We start from the raw sequence: 15,801 nt of genomic DNA, 5'->3' as shown, positions 1-15,801 counted from the left end.
TGTGATGCTGACTGAGATCAACTAACCCAGCGTAGACCCGGGTGGAACCTGGGATCTTTCCTGGTCTTTACTCAGCGAGTCTGTCCAGTGGTAGCAGCACCATCGGAGATGGAGGATGTGTAGATTGCACTTTTAACGGCACTGGAGGGAGCCATGTTGTGCTCCCTACTTGTCGTTTAGTCTAACACACCTTCAGATTTATACTGCACAAAGTGCTGATTGCCAGTGTCTTATTGTTGGAGAGAGTTCAAACAACAAAAAGAGCTGTTGCCACGGTTGGGTTATTCTGGTCTTTGGAAGTTGACGCGTGGCTTCCTGAGATGGTGTCTGTCCTTCTACTCCTCCTCTTCATGCAGCAGGCTTTACCTGCATCTGATAGTCAGCTCGCATTGGCCAAAATTGCCTCTTCAGTTTCTCATGCTCGTAGTGCCAGACTTAACACTTCAGTGAAATGTGACCGTGTTACACATGTTTGGTTCAGAAGATCGACATTTACACCAAACCATGCAGAATGACTGGAGTTGAGTATTGCACAGTCTTGGATAAACAGTGGCCCAGAAATTGCGGTCGGAGGCTTCCCACGGGCGGATGCCCCGACTTGAAAAATTTCTACGAACTTACCTGGTGGTTTCGGAGACTTCTGGTCCTGGGCCTCAAAGCAAAGATCTGATGAGAGGCCCACGTATGCCAGGGACTTGAGCGCTTCGTATACATCCCTGGGATGATGTGGGCCGGCCCAATCAAAGTAAGGGGATCCCCATTCATACTTATGGTGAGTTCCGTGTATATGAATGAGAATACCCCAAAAACACTCAAGTACTTAAGATTAAAAAAAAACGCATCACATATTTAAAATTAATCAAAATGGAATTTAATTAATTTATTTTTCAATTGTTTTTCAATAATTAACATTTTAAAGAGTCTAAAAATAATTTTTTAATTGGATTTTAATGGTTTAAATTATTGAAAATAAATGTATTTTTCTGTCCTTTAAAAGTCTTGCGCTGACAAAAACAGGCTTTACTCCTGCCTTTATGATTCATAAGCATTTCAAGGGCATTCGCTGGGCAAATAGCCCAACTCTCTGCCCGCGATGGCCCTTTACATTCGGATTCATGCTATGTGTCGATAGGATTCTTGACAAGATGGCAAGTTCCGGATTTAGGCGCATGTGCAGTGCATACCTAAACCCGGAACTCGTGCCACCCCTACGGGCACGTGGGCACCTCGTATACACCCGTAGGGGCCGCAAATTCAGTGTGTTTTTAGTGCAGTAAAGACTGCTGATGCTTTGACCATTTGTTTGCAAGGATAACTAGTTATACAGAGTACTGTTGGCAAGTATGTGACCAATTTCATCTTTTCTTGTTGCAGATATTATGGAAATTCCGGAAAGTATCTCGTTTTGCAAATCGTTACAAGTAGCAGATTTTAGTGGCAATCCCTTGACCAGGTAAAACAAACCACAAAAACAGGAGCTAGAATGCCTGATTGTAACTTTCATCGCACCTTGTCTTGTTTTAGTCTGAGCTGTTTGCTACTAGATATTAAAAGCCGCCATCGATTAAGTATAATATTATTAGCATAACTAAAAATAAAGTCATTTATGCATTAGTAGCATTACCATTTTGGTGATAAAGCAAAAGTTTATGCTAACTTAATGAAACTCTTGAGGTCTTCATGTTTTGAAACATAAACAATGACCTGGTGTTTTGAAAATGATCAATCTGAACGGGTTGGTAAAAGCTATGACAATGGAAGATAGTGTAGAGCTCTACAATCTAACGTGTCTTGTATCTTCATTGAACTCTGAGATTCTATAAAGGATCCACCTCGTATTTCATTTGCCTTTTAGATTCCACAGGAATGCATTATAAAGAATATTTTGGATACATGATACATGAAGAGTTGCTAACATATGCATTAAAAACTAAAGTTGGGCAGTTGGTTAGCAAAACAATTTGCATAATATGAGCAAGCCTTGACAGACTCTGATTATTAGGCTCATTATGCAGGTGTGTGTGTGACACACATTGTCTGACTGGACAGACACAACTTTGGAATTTAGTAGTTGACTAAAAAATCCTGCACTTCACAGATTTTCATCCTAAAATGACATCTTGAAGGAATACTCCTGAAGAAGAGTATATATAATTGTGTGCAATTATATGGGCACCCTCCCTTTGATGGGCCATTTTGTATACCAGAGTAATCAAAGAATCAACAAGGTCTTGGGCCTGTAAATTTTGACGAGAGCCTTGTTGCAGAGGTGAACTTGTTTACATTGGAGAAAAGATTGAGGGGACATATGAAGCAGGTGTCCAATTCTGAGGGTAGTGTATGATTAGAATCATAGAAACTTACAGCACAGAAAGAGGCCATTCGGTCTGTCGAGCCTGCGTTGGCTCTTTGAAAGAGCTGTCATGCTTTGTAACACATCCCTGCTTTCTGTCTGTAATCCTGTAAGTTCCTCATCCTCAAGTACCTGTCCAACTCCAATAATAAAATTATTTATGGAATCGGCGTCCACCATCACCTTGGGTAGAATGTTCCACATCCCAACCACCCTGAGTGGAAAATGAATTCTTCTTATCTCCCCTCCAGTGAACTTGAATCTATGACCTCTAGTTATTAATCCACTCACCAGAGGGAATAATTTTTCTCTAGCTGCTCTCAAATCTCTGATCTTGAAAACCTCTACTAGGTCACCTCTTAACCTTCTCTGTTCAAGGAGAACAGTCCCAACTTGTCCAACCTTTCCTCATAACTGAAGTCCCTCATTCCTGGTAAACCTCCCCTGCACCCTCTCTAAGGCCATTACATCTTCCTGAATTGTGATGCCCAGAATTGTCCATAATACTCCAGTGATTTAAAAAAAAAGTTTTAGCATGATCTCTTTGCTTTTATATTCTATTATAAACCAAAGTAACCCATATGCTTATTTAACCACCTTATCAACTTGCCCTGCCACCTTTAAGGATTTGTGTACATAAACAGCAACATTGCTCTACTCATTCACTATAAGCCCACTGACTCCCACAGCTACCTGGACTACACTTCCTCCCACCCCGCTCCCTGTAAGGACTCTATTCCATTCTCCCAGTTTCTCTGTCTCCGTCGTACCTGTTCTGACAATGCCACCTTCCATATGAGCACTTCCGATATGTCTTCCTTTTACCTCAATTGAGGATTCCCCTCTACTATGGTTGACATGGCCTTCAACTGTGTCCGTTCTATTTCCCGCACTTATGCTCTCGCCCCTTCCTCTCCCTCCCAGAACCACGATAGGGTTCCCCTTGTCCTCACCTTTCACCCCACCAGCCTCCACGTTCAACGGATCATCTTCCACCACCTCCAGCGTGATCCCACCACCCAACACATCTTCCCCTCCCCTCCCAGCATTCCGAAGGGACCGCTCCCCCCTGCGACACCCTGGTCCACTCATCAATCACCTCAATACCCCTTCCCGCGGCACAGGAGATGCAACACCGGCCCTTTTACCTCCTCCCTTCCTACTGTCCAGGGCTCCAAACATTTTCCAGGTGAAACAGCGATTTACTTATACTTTTAATTTAATCCACTATATTTACTACTCATGATGTCGTCTCCCCTACACTGGGGCGACCAAACGCAGATTTTGTGACTGCTTTGTGGAACACCTCCGTTCAGTCCATAAGTGTGACCCCGAGCTTCTGGTCACCTGTCACTTTAATTCTCCGCTCCACTCCCACTCTGACCTCTCTGTCCTCGGCCTCTTGCACTGTTCCAAGGAAACTCATCATAAGCTCGAGGAGCAACACCTTTTCATTCAATTAGTCACATTACAGCCTTCTGGACTCAACATCGAGTTCAACAATTTCAGACTATAACCTCTGTGCTGCTATTTTTCCTTTGGTAGCTGTTGATGATTCTGCCATTTCCATTTCCACCTCATTTAGACTCACCTATTGTTAATTTGTCCCATTTCCATCTCCTTTTGCCCTACTCTGTCATCCGTTTTGTCTCTTAATCTCTTCTGCCTAACGCCCTATCACAGACCTTCTCCTTTGTTCTTTCCTCCACCCCCCCACCCCCACCCCCCTCCTTTCCCTGCCCCTACACTTGCTTAAAAATCTGTTGCATCTCTAATCTTTTCCAGTTCTGACAAAGGGTCATCAACCTGAAGCGTTAACTGCTGCCTGACCATCTGTGTATTTCCAGCATTTTCTGTTTTTATCTCTCTACTAATGTACACTTTTCAAAATCGTGCCATTTAAAGTATACTTTCTTTCCATATTAGTCGACCCAAAGTTTATTACTTCATACTTCTCCGCATTGAGCTCCATCTGCCATGCTTCTGGCCATTTCACCATCCTGTCTGTCATCCTGAAGTCTACAAATCACTATCTACTATGGCCAAGTTTTGTACCATCTGCAAACTCTGTAGTGTGACTTCCGATACCTGAGTCTTGGATGTTTATAAAAATTAAAAAGAGTAATGGGCCCAAAGCAGACCCTTGGGAAACACCAGTGTGAAAAATATCTATCCACCACCACCCTTTGCTTCCTGTCACTGAGCCAATTTTGTATCCGTAGCGCCACTTTCCTCTTCATTCCATGGGCTTCCACCGTCTTAATAAGCCTCTTGTGTGGCACTTATTGAAAGCCTTCCAAAAGTCCATATATAAATCATCTGCACTACCTTGATCCATTTTCTCTGTTACCCCATCAAAGAATTCATTCAAGTTATTCAGACGCGATTTGCCTTCAACAAATCCATGCTGGCTCTCCTTGATTAACCAATGCCATTCCAATGAAAGTTTATTTTGTCCCTGATAATGGTTTCCAATAACTTCCCCATGTTAGGCTTACTGGCCTGTAGTTTACTGGTTTATCTCACTCCCTTTTTTTGAATAGTGGTATAACATCAGCAAATCTTCCAGTCCTCTGACACTACTCCTGTGTATACCTTTGCTCCTTTCAGCAATCTCGGATGCATTGTATGTTTATAAAATGTAAAGTTCAATTTAATCATAGAATCATAGAATAGTACAGTGCAGTTGGAGGCCATTTGGCTCATCGAGCCTGTGCTGGCTCTTTCGACGAGCGGTCCAGTTAGTCCCACTCTCCTCCCGTATCCCTGCCATTTTTGCTACTTCAAGTATTTATCCAATTCCCTTTTTACGTGGATCTGAATCTGTAAAATTGCTCGAATTTATATCTGTAAAATGGACAAAAGAGCTGAATTCCAGAGGTGAGGCGAGAGTGACTGACCTTAACATCAAGGCAGCATTTAACTGAGTGTGGTATCAAGGAGCCCTCGGAAAACTGAAGTCAATGGGAATCGGGGAAAACACTTCACTGGCAGACGTCATACCTAGCACAAAGAAGGATGTTTGTGGTTGTTGGAGGTCAATCATCACAGCCCCAGGATATGACAGCAGGAGTTCCTCAGGGCAATGTCCTAGGCCCAACCATCTTCAGCTGCTTCATCAATGACCTTCCCCCCCATCATAAGGTCAGAAGTGGGAATGTTCACAGATTGCACAGTGCTCAGTTCCATTCGCAACTCCTCAGATAATGAAGCAGTCCAAGTCGTGGACGACATTCAGGCTTGGGCTGACAAGTGGCAAGTAACATTCGTATCACACAAGTGCCCTTGATATTCAACGGCATTACCATCGCCAAATCCCCCACCATCAACATCTTGGGAGTCACTATTGACCAGAATGCCCTCCATTGCTCCATTACTGCTTTCAGCTGCAATTGTCTTTTCCAAACCACCTGTGCTAGATCCCTTCTTAAATCACTGAAAATAGCTCTTCCTCAGATGAACGTTTACCTTCGATATTTCATGGTCTCTTTCTGTAATTACTTTAAACCGAATTATGTTGTGGTCACTGTTAGCTCGATGATCTCCCACTGTAACACACGCCATATGCCCTAGTTCATTTCCCAGAACCTGATCTAACACTGCTTCCTTCCTTGTTGGACTGGAGACATATTGATCAAGAAAGTTCTGTGTACACATCAGAAATTCCTCTCCTTCCCTACTCTCAGTACTATGCTTTCCCCAGTCTATATTGGGGTAATGAAAGTCTCCAATGTTACTACTCTATTTTTGTTACACGCTGACAAATTTGCTCATCCATCTCCTCGTTATTTTAAGCTCTATTTATATAAAAAAAGCCTCCCCAACAATGTAACAACTCTCCCTCTGTTACTCAACTCAAGCCAAAAGATTCAATCCTGAAAACGTCTATTATACCCTTTCTATTTAGAACTGTAACATCATCTTTAATCAATGCAGCCACGCCCCCTACTCTTTTCCTTCTCTGTCATTCTTGAATACTTGGAAAAAAAATAGATTAAGGCTATTTAATTTAAAATGTGAGCAGTGAACTGAAGGGAACAACTCAAGTATTAAAAAGCTTCATATAAGTACAGTCTTAAGTATAGTGCCATCCAACAGCAGGAGCCTGTAATTATAGTGTGACAAGTTTACATTACAAATGAGGGCAAATATATTTATCATGGAACGTGTTAACACAAGTGTTGACAAATGTGACAACAGGAAGTAAGATTTTAGAAACATAGAAACAATAGAAAATAGGTGCAGGAGTAGGCCATTCGACTCTTCGAGCCTGCACCACCATTCAATACGATCATGGCTGATCATTCACCTCAGTGCCACATCGAAATATTTTGTCGACGGGAAGTGTGTGCAGATGAAAGCCTTTGAGCAGATTATGTGGATGAGGTGTATTAAAGCCACCATTGGCTGATGTGTGTAGAACATTATAGTGATGCTTGATGATCTGTCTACAGGTTGCCTGAAAGCTTTCCTGAGTTACGGAACTTGACGTGTCTCTCCCTGAATGACATCTCACTCCAAGCACTTCCTGAAAATATCGGAAAGTAAGTTTGATTGCTTACACAGCGGAGTTTCTCAGCTCTTGGGTGCACAATTTAAAAATGCTCAAATACATTTGGAGGTATTATGGTTTTTTTCAGCAATTTTATTGCTGTAACTATATGCTACCTCCACACAATGCAAACTAATTAAAAGGAAGTAGTTGGCAGTAGCCACAAAGTATAAATATTTTGGGCATTTGAAAAAAAGGATGGGGCCGATGAGGGACCAAAAAGAAAATCATCTTGTGAAGGCAGAGGGCATGGCTGAGGTACTAAGTGAGTGCTTTGCATCTGTCTTTACTAAAGAGGATGCTGCTGCTAATGTCACAGTAAAGAATGGGGGGTAGAAAATTGGATAGGATAAAAATAGATAAAGAGGAGATGCTCAAAGTCGAAAAGTCACCCATTCCAGATGGGATGCAACCTAGGTTGCTGAGGGAAGTAAGGGTAAAAATAGCAGAGGCTTTGGCGCAATCTTTTAAATCTCCTTGGATAAAAGAGTGTTACCAGAAGACTGGAGGGTTACAAATGTTACAACCCTGCTCTCAAGAAAGGGTAGAGGGATAAACCTGATAACTATAGGCCAGACAGTCCAATGTTGGTGGTGGGAAAACTCTTGGAGACCATAATCTGGGACAAAATTAATTGTCACTTGGAAAAACGTGTGTTATTAAATAACAGCCAACATGGATTTGTTACATGCAAATCTGACAAACGTGAGTTCTTCAATTAAATATCGGAGAAGGTTGATGATGGTTGTACAGCTGACATTGTGTGGATGGACTTTCAAAAGGAATTCAGATAATGGACTTTTTCACCAAATTGAAGTCCATGCGATTAAAGAGGCAGTGGCAGCGTGAATGCAAAATTGGCTGAGACAGAAAGCAAAGAGTAGTGGTGAACGAGTGTTTCAGACTGGAGGGAAGCATACAGTGGTGTCCCCAGGAATTGGTATTAGGACCACTGCTCTTTGAGACCTGGACTTGGATATCGGGGGCATAATGTCAAAGTTTGCAGATGAGACAACGCTGGGAAATGTAGTAAACAGTGAGGTGGATTGTCCTGGAAATCGGCACGGTCCCGGTCTGCAAGACCATCAGCAGGCCGGGGCCATTGGAGGGAGCAGCGTGCGGCGGCATACTACTGTAGGGAGCAGCGTGTGCTGATGCAGGAGGGCAACGGCTGCAAAGTCCGGTCGCTGATTGCAGTGCGGGCAGGCACAGCAGGAGGGACGAAGGAGCAGCAAGAGTTTGTAGAGGGAAGTGATCGGGACCCAGGAGAGGGCCCAGGGGCAGCACGGGCCAGCCCACACTGCGATGTGTGCGCATTAGGTCCGTGCAGCAGAGCAGGTCTCCAGTCGTCTTGGTTAACCCTTGTCACTGGACCAAGACCTAGCTCTGTCAAGCCCGTGTGGTGGCTGGTGAGCATCGGCCACCACATGTTTAAAAAAAATCCACACACAGGCATCTTCCACCCTTCACGATGTAGTTCGGGACCTGGAATATTAGGTCCTTCATTGAAACACCTGTAAATTTTTTGTCGTGGAAGCAAGTCATCCTCTCTTCGAGGGACTGATGATGATGATGATGATGGACAGTTGCAAGTTTCAGGAGGACATAGACCGGTGACATACACTGACACATGACTGATGAAATTCAATGCAGAGAAGTGTAAAGTGATGTATTTTGGTAGGAAAAATGAGAAGCAATATAAACTAAATGATAACTTTTTAAAGTAGGAACAGAGAGGCCTGGGGCTTCACATACACAAATCTTTGAAGACATTGGGAAAGTGGATAAAAATTTTTTTAAAAAGCATATGGGATCCTTTGCTTTATAAATACAGATGCAGCTTGGAGAATCTGAATCCTCGGGACCGAGGCCGTTCCGAATTCCGGGCTTTTCCGGACTTTAGATCGTCTTTCTGATGTCAAGAATCCAGAAATACCTGAGCCCAGGTTTGGGTATTTACGGATTTTGTAACGTCAGAAAGAAGGCAGGGGTCCCTGCCGAGGAGGAGCTGTTTGTCGGGCGGGGTCCTCGCCGAGGAGGAGCTGTTCGGGCGCGGTCCCCTGCCGAGGAGGAGCTGTTTGGGCGGGCCCTGCCGAGGAGGAGCTGTTCGGGCGGGGTCCCCTGCGAGGAGGAGCTGTTTGTCGGGCGGGGTCCTCGCCGAGGAGGAGCTGTTCGAGCGGGCCCTGCCGAGGAGGAGCTGTTTGGGCGCGGTCCCCGCCGAGGAGGAGCTGTTTGTCGGGCGGGGTCCTCGCTGAGGAGGAGCTGGTCGGTCCAGCCGGCCCCGCCGCAGAGGTGGTGTTCGGGCAAGCTGGTGAGGAAGCCCCGAGGTAAGGACAGCGGCAGTGGGTGAGGCGAGACGCGACGAGGTAAGGGCAGTCGAGGTGAGTGGCGGCGAGGCCAGAGGTCAGGCAGCAGCGGGGCTCTGAGGTTGGCAGGCCCTCTGGACGACCCTGCCACCGATCGGTCCGGATTCTGGAACTCCGGATTTTCGACGCTGCCACCTGTACAGGCATAAGAGTACAAAAGTAAGGAAGTTATGGTAAATCTTCATAAATTACTGTTTAGGCCTCAGCTGGAGTATTGTGTCCAATTCTGGGCACCACACTTCAGGAAGGATGCCCAGGCCTTGGGGAGTGAGCTTTGGAAATTTCCCAGAATGGTACCAGAGGTGAGGGACTTCACTTCTGTGGAGAGACTGGAGAATCTGGGGCTGTTCTCCTTAGAGCAGAGAAGGTAAAGGGGAAATTTAATAGAGGTGTTCAAAAGTAAGGGGTTTTGATCGAGTAGACGGGGAGAAACTGTTTCCACTGGCAGGATGGTCGGTAAGAAGAGGACACCAATTTAAGATAATTGTCAGAAGCTCCAGGGGGAGAATTGAGAATTATTTTACATAAGGAGTTATGATCTTGAATACACTGCCTGAACAGGTGTGGGAGCAGATTCAATAGTAACTAATAGTAAAAAGGAATTTGATATACTTGAAAAGGAGAAATTGGCAGGGCTACGGGGAAAGGGCCGGTGAGTGGGGCATTAGATCGCTCTCCAATAGAGCTGTCACAAACACGATGGGCCCAAATGGCTTGTGTCTGTGCTGTATAACTCTGACTTTCCGACTCACTAACAATAATTATAGCAACTATATATAGTCCTACAGTAGGCAATTCTAATTTATTACTTGAGCCTAAATTTAATATTTACCGGAGTACAGCAAACAACATTAACTGATCTCTGCATTATTTTGTAGCACAGATTTTAGAAGGTATGTGAACTTGAAGATTTAGGTGGTGGTGCAGATGACTTTGTGTAGCATATGTTTTCTTTAATTACTACCTCTAATTACTGCTTTGTTTTTGGTGTTGACATCTTTTCTGTACTGTAATAACCACTACCTGCATGGTAGTGTGCTACATCTGTTATTTCTTGGCAAATTACAAATAAGGGAAATCTATTGAAGTATCATACGGAGGAAGAATCGATTGAGTCATCCCATTGATAGTCTGATGGATTGTTTTGCAGCAGCCAGCGATATATTTGTGATTGGGGTCACTTTGTATTTTCAAATGTATGGCTTTAACTTTACCAAGTCACCCATTCTCTCTTTTAAATCAGCAAAATAAATAACCTTTGCTGGAGTTGTGTGCCTTTCACACAGCATTGCTGCTGTATGTTTTTCCATTTATTGGAGTGTAATTAATTTCAGACTATATTGATGCTGCATGCAAGCATGCCTGGGTCTTTTGCCAACATTATCTTGTGCGAACAGAATAGGAAATTGAGCTGTCTCTTTAAAAACGTGATTTAAACATCCAAATATTTGCACAGGCATGCTTGCTACAATATTTTGCCTGCTGCATTATTTCAACTTGTTTGTGAAAATAATCAAATAAAGTATGTTCCCTTGCACTGTGGTCGGAATTTGTTTGTACTACTTGAGCCTTGGCTGGTATTGTAAACTTGTTCCACATGGTGAGCATTGAAGACTGTTTGAAACCAGCTGTTTGTGATATATTGATCCCTGTTCCAGGCAGTGACTTGTATACAACACCCTTATGTGCTTGCCAGTGCCAAGTCAAAGTCTAAGTAATCAACAGTGATCTTCAGAAAAGTTTTTTAAAAAATCATTGGAGGATTGCTGAGGTACTGGGTTAGCAAAATGGCCTTTCACCTCTTAAGCCCTAGTTTGAATCTACCTCAGATTGTTGGGATGAAAACCTTCACTCTCTCCTGACTGTAAGGGTCTGATTTGCAATGAGTTTGGGGCCATGCTGATCTAGTTCCCAGTGAGTGTGGTCTCAGCAAAACATTGCTCCCAAGTTGGAGCAAAATGAGAAACTCCAAACAAAATACAGGATAGATGATGTGGGGAAATCTAAAGATTTCCACTGGTGCAGCAAGGAGTGGTCTTTTGAAGTCACCATTAAAGCACATTGTTGAGGTACAATTGAAGGAGCTTTACGGTGCATTTGACTGTGTTAAGTTCTCGGGCACTCATTGCTGAACCATTGGAGCACCAGTATAGATTGTAGTCTTGAAGGATTTGTTATATTTATCTAAGGATGGTTACAGTCCTTTGATAACAGCCAATCGTGTTTACAGTTTCTCACTCTGTACTCAGATAATGGAAAGCTGCATTAAGTTTTATAGATGTGGAGGTCATGGCATGATGTGCTGTTGTCTCAGTTGATGTATAATTTTTCATTTCTGTAAAGCTACTGATTTGTCGAAACTAGTAATGAGAAGCTTGAAATAATGCAATACAGTACATCCATTTCCCCATGTTTCTGAAACCTAAGCGTTTATGGGAATTCCAAATGTGACAGTGAAATACTGTAATTGTCCCTGCAAAACGTATTAGCTTTGTTCTGGTCTCCAACTGTGAGCCTCGTATCAGTACCTGAGTGCATAGCATTGGTGCATTGTTAGTGACATCCTTTGCATAAGATAGCATATGTAGTTCTCATCTGCCTGTTCTGATGGTTCAGATGATTGAACAGTGCCATGGGATCTTTTACAAAGAACAAGCAGCTTTCTCAGTGTCCTGGCAAACATTCCTCATTTGTGAGAAATTGCTGGTGCAGAATGTCCGCTGAATTTGGCCAAGTAACAACAGAAAATACTAGAAACACTCGGGAGGTCAAGTGGCATCTATGGAGAGAGAAACCGAGTTAACGTTTCAGTACTTCTGACAAAAGGTCATTGACCTGAAACATTAACTCTCTTTCTCTCTCCACGGATGCTGCCTGACCTGCTGAGTGTTTCCAGCATTTTAAATTTTATTTTAGATTTCCAGCATCTGCAATATTTTGCTTTTGTTGAAGTAACAGATAAAATATGCACCATTGTTTAAAAAGTTACGTACCATTTCAATGTGTGTGTGTGTGTGTGTGTGTGTGCATATATATAATATATAAAAACCAGGATGCCATTTCAATACAAACAAATTGCTTTGCTTTTTAAAATTGGCAATGCTTCAATCCACTGTTTATGTAACATTGCTGTTTAGTTTATGACTGTCTTCATTTGAAAACAAATAATTCATGTAATATGTTTGCTTGGAATTTAAGCCTTTTTAAAACTAGAATGGCATGTATTATGTGCAACAGAAATCTGCTAAATAACTCTGCTACATTTGATAATGAGATCATCCTAACTTTTAAAAATGAACTTTGCAGGTCAAACATTCATTGTGAACACACAATCAGAATTCCTGCTTTTCTGATTTAGTCACTTAACCACTAACTTAATTTAAACATATTGATTCATTCAAACATGGGTAGCAACGATCCTGCATCAACCAACCAACCAATTAATGAATTCATTATTTTATCAAAAAGCTCTGATCAGCAGCAGCTATCGCACAACAAGCCAATCACATCAAACACAAACAAAAGCAGATAATGCTGGTAACACTCAGCAGGCCAGGCAGCATCTGTGGTGTGAGAAACAGAGTTAAAGTTTCAGGTCTGAGGCCCTTCATCAGTCACATCACTTACTGATTTGCTAGCTTCAGTGGCTAAATTTAATTTCTGATCTAGCTAAATATATAGGCATATAAATAACAACTTACCGGTAAATATATTAAAATTAAATAATTCTGTGGATAAACACAAAATTGACCAAAAAAACAACTATTGTATGTTAGAAATGCCTTCAAGAAGCTTCCACTGCACAGGTCTGACTGTCGCTCTGCAGCTCCATTGTGTAACTTGGCCTTCCTTGAAAGTTCAACTTACTAATGCACTCACAGAGTACGCCAGTGTCACATTGTGCATGCCACAACGGTGACAACTCCTAGAATGCACTGGTGGTAGTGTGCAAGTCACTGAAGGACTACAGCTCTCAGAATGCACTTTATAATTGCCTCCTTTTCCTCAGTTATGTACTTGTGCTTATGTATTTGTGCATAGCAAGCACAGGATTAAACTACAACGCGTCACAGATCGGACAAATGTAATTTAAGGTTATTGCAGTAAAATTGTGAATAATAATAGCAACAAAGAATAAGAAGTGTCATAATTCATAGTTCCTGCCATACAGGAGAACATTTTAGAAATTGTTCAATGCATCTATAAAGCAATAAATACAGTTTTTAATACTCCACTATTTATCCATCCTTGTTATTTTTTGGTCATCACTCCATGTAATAAGAAATTAAACGTTAATTTCTATTCCATGAAAAGCCATTTGAGACTCCTAATTTTGGGCACAGTTGGATTTGGGGTTTGTATTTGCCAAATCTGAATTGTCAGGTTGAATAGAAACTTTTCTGACAAACTTCATTATCCTTACCCCGCCTTCCTTTCCAACCACTCCAAAAAAAAAGTGTGTCTGGACAAAATACAATTGCAGGCCCCTGAGATAGTGGCACCATTCCAACAAATTCAGCCACCGAGTCCAAATTATTTTCTGGTATGTTGACAGATTTGAAAATTGCGATGATTTGAGGTACGTTTTCTCATGGATCTCAAATAATTCCCACAAAGCCCTCGTAAATGTTGTCCTATTGCCAATAGGCAAGACTAGCTACTTGAAAAGCAGATTCAAAGATGGGAGAGGAGTTATATTTTTCACTTCAGCAAAAGATTAATTTCCAAACTATTAAAACCTTTTATGACTTGTGTTTTCATGAAGCAAAATAGCTGAGTCATAGCGACCATTTCAATCTTGTCTGTCTAAATCTGGTAGATTTTGAGTTTTATTAGTATCCTGTGTAATTAAACTTGGGATTTAGGATTGTATAGTAAATTGTATAATAGATGACTAGCGGTTAATGTCAAACAAATCTATCATCCTAAACTTCAGCAATTTGTGGATGTCTGGAGAATCTAGAGATTGAATTGCTGCCAAACAGCATTGTACAAAAAGCCTGATGTTTATAATTTTTTTAACCGTTAACATCGCAACCAAGTTATTTCCAGATAGACCAGGTGACTTCTGCAGTTTTGATATTCCTGTACAAAAGTGATGTCAAATGTTAACCTGGTCACATCTAAATTGTCTTGGTCAATCTTTATACGACTTGGTTTAGATTGGCTGAGCAAAATGTCTGGAGTGGCATTTCAACCAGTTGGAGACCAATTTCTTTGACATGGCTTCCAGCTCTCAAATGGATGATGGGATCTGTAAGACAGAGGAAAATGTGCTAACTTTTTTATTTAAAAGGTATGGAACAGACCCATATTAGGTTAAACAAAATAATAGTGTGGGGAAGGAAGTCAAGGTGGCTAGGAATAAAGTAACATTTTACTTATTACAATTTTTCAATACCAATTTTAGGGTTAATAATAATGACAACTTAAGGACCAGACTAGAGAGGTGCGATTCCCTGGAGTTGCTGGTACTCTAAAAGATAAGACTTCTGCTATTGATTCAGTGCGGGTGATGGAAAGTATGAATCTGCTCATTTGATTGTGACTTAGAAGTTGAAAGGTATATGGTGTCATGCAAGAAGATCCTAAGATGAGGAAAGCATTTTAGCCTATCCTAGCGCATCCACTTAGCAAGATCTTGGTCTCCCCTTCTCGATCTCTTCTCCATTCCCCACACCCCAACTCTCCTACCACCCCATGGGCATCACAGCATCCAGTTATTTTTTTCATGATTCCAAGGTTTTCGGTTTCAATGCCCTACTCCTAAGTCCATTCCACCTGCTGATCCTCTCTTTGTATGAAGAATTTTTGGTCATCAATCCTATATTTTGTTTTTTGCCAGTAGAAACTTGTTCCCTGGTGTGCTACTGTATCTGGTTTTCTCGTCATTTTCTTTCTCCTGCACAGAATATATGAAAATATAAAGTGTTCTATAGTTATAATAAACTTTTCAGAAAACATTGTTACTTTGTGTCCTTTCTGTTATGCAGACTGATCTACGTATGTGGTATTTGTTGTGTGTTTGAGATTCCTATCTTGTGCTGTACAAAGTGAGTGTTCACTCTACTTCCAGATACCTTAATTATTCAGTCTGATAAAAGTCTTGGAATTAATCTGACAAATGTGGCAACATGATCCCATGTTTTTGCACTTCTGTTGTGTTCCCTTGTTTCTGGTGCCTTTTTCATTTCCTATTTAAGTCGCTTAGCTCCAGCAACGAACCGTATTAATTAGTAACTTCAAAACGCACAGTAAAAAGTTCATTGTATGAAACAAAATAATGTAGGATATAATTAATAGACCATTGACTCGTATTCCGTGGAATTTGGGCACGTTGAAAGGGCCAAACAAAGCAGCGGAAAACATCTGCGAGATTTGATTTACTTTCCTAATATTGAATGGTGTCAGTGCTCGACATAATCACAATCCTATAATCTGCTTAAAATCTGATCCACATCAACTAAAGCCATTGTTTTTTCTCCAACTCACTCCCTTTTTATGCTTTTCTGTTCTGGGATATAGTTCTG

At 41.8% G+C, this 15,801-nt stretch overlaps 1 protein-coding gene across 1 annotated transcript in view; it reads left to right on the top strand.

Moving 5' to 3' along the window:
• Positions 1-1,379: 1,379 nt before the first annotated feature.
• Positions 1,380-15,801, top strand: part of lrrc1 (leucine rich repeat containing 1) — a 390,137-nt gene continuing 375,715 nt past the window's right edge. The window contains exons 1-2 of the mRNA XM_070884885.1: positions 1,380-1,453; positions 6,808-6,897. Coding sequence (XP_070740986.1) covers positions 1,380-1,453; positions 6,808-6,897 — 164 coding nt within the window. The remainder of the gene's footprint in view (positions 1,454-6,807; positions 6,898-15,801) is intronic.

This window comes from Pristiophorus japonicus, chromosome 7 (genome assembly GCF_044704955.1).
Source record: "Pristiophorus japonicus isolate sPriJap1 chromosome 7, sPriJap1.hap1, whole genome shotgun sequence".
NCBI classification, from domain to species: Eukaryota; Metazoa; Chordata; class Chondrichthyes; family Pristiophoridae; genus Pristiophorus; species Pristiophorus japonicus.
This window is presented reverse-complemented; position numbering and strand designations above follow the sequence as displayed.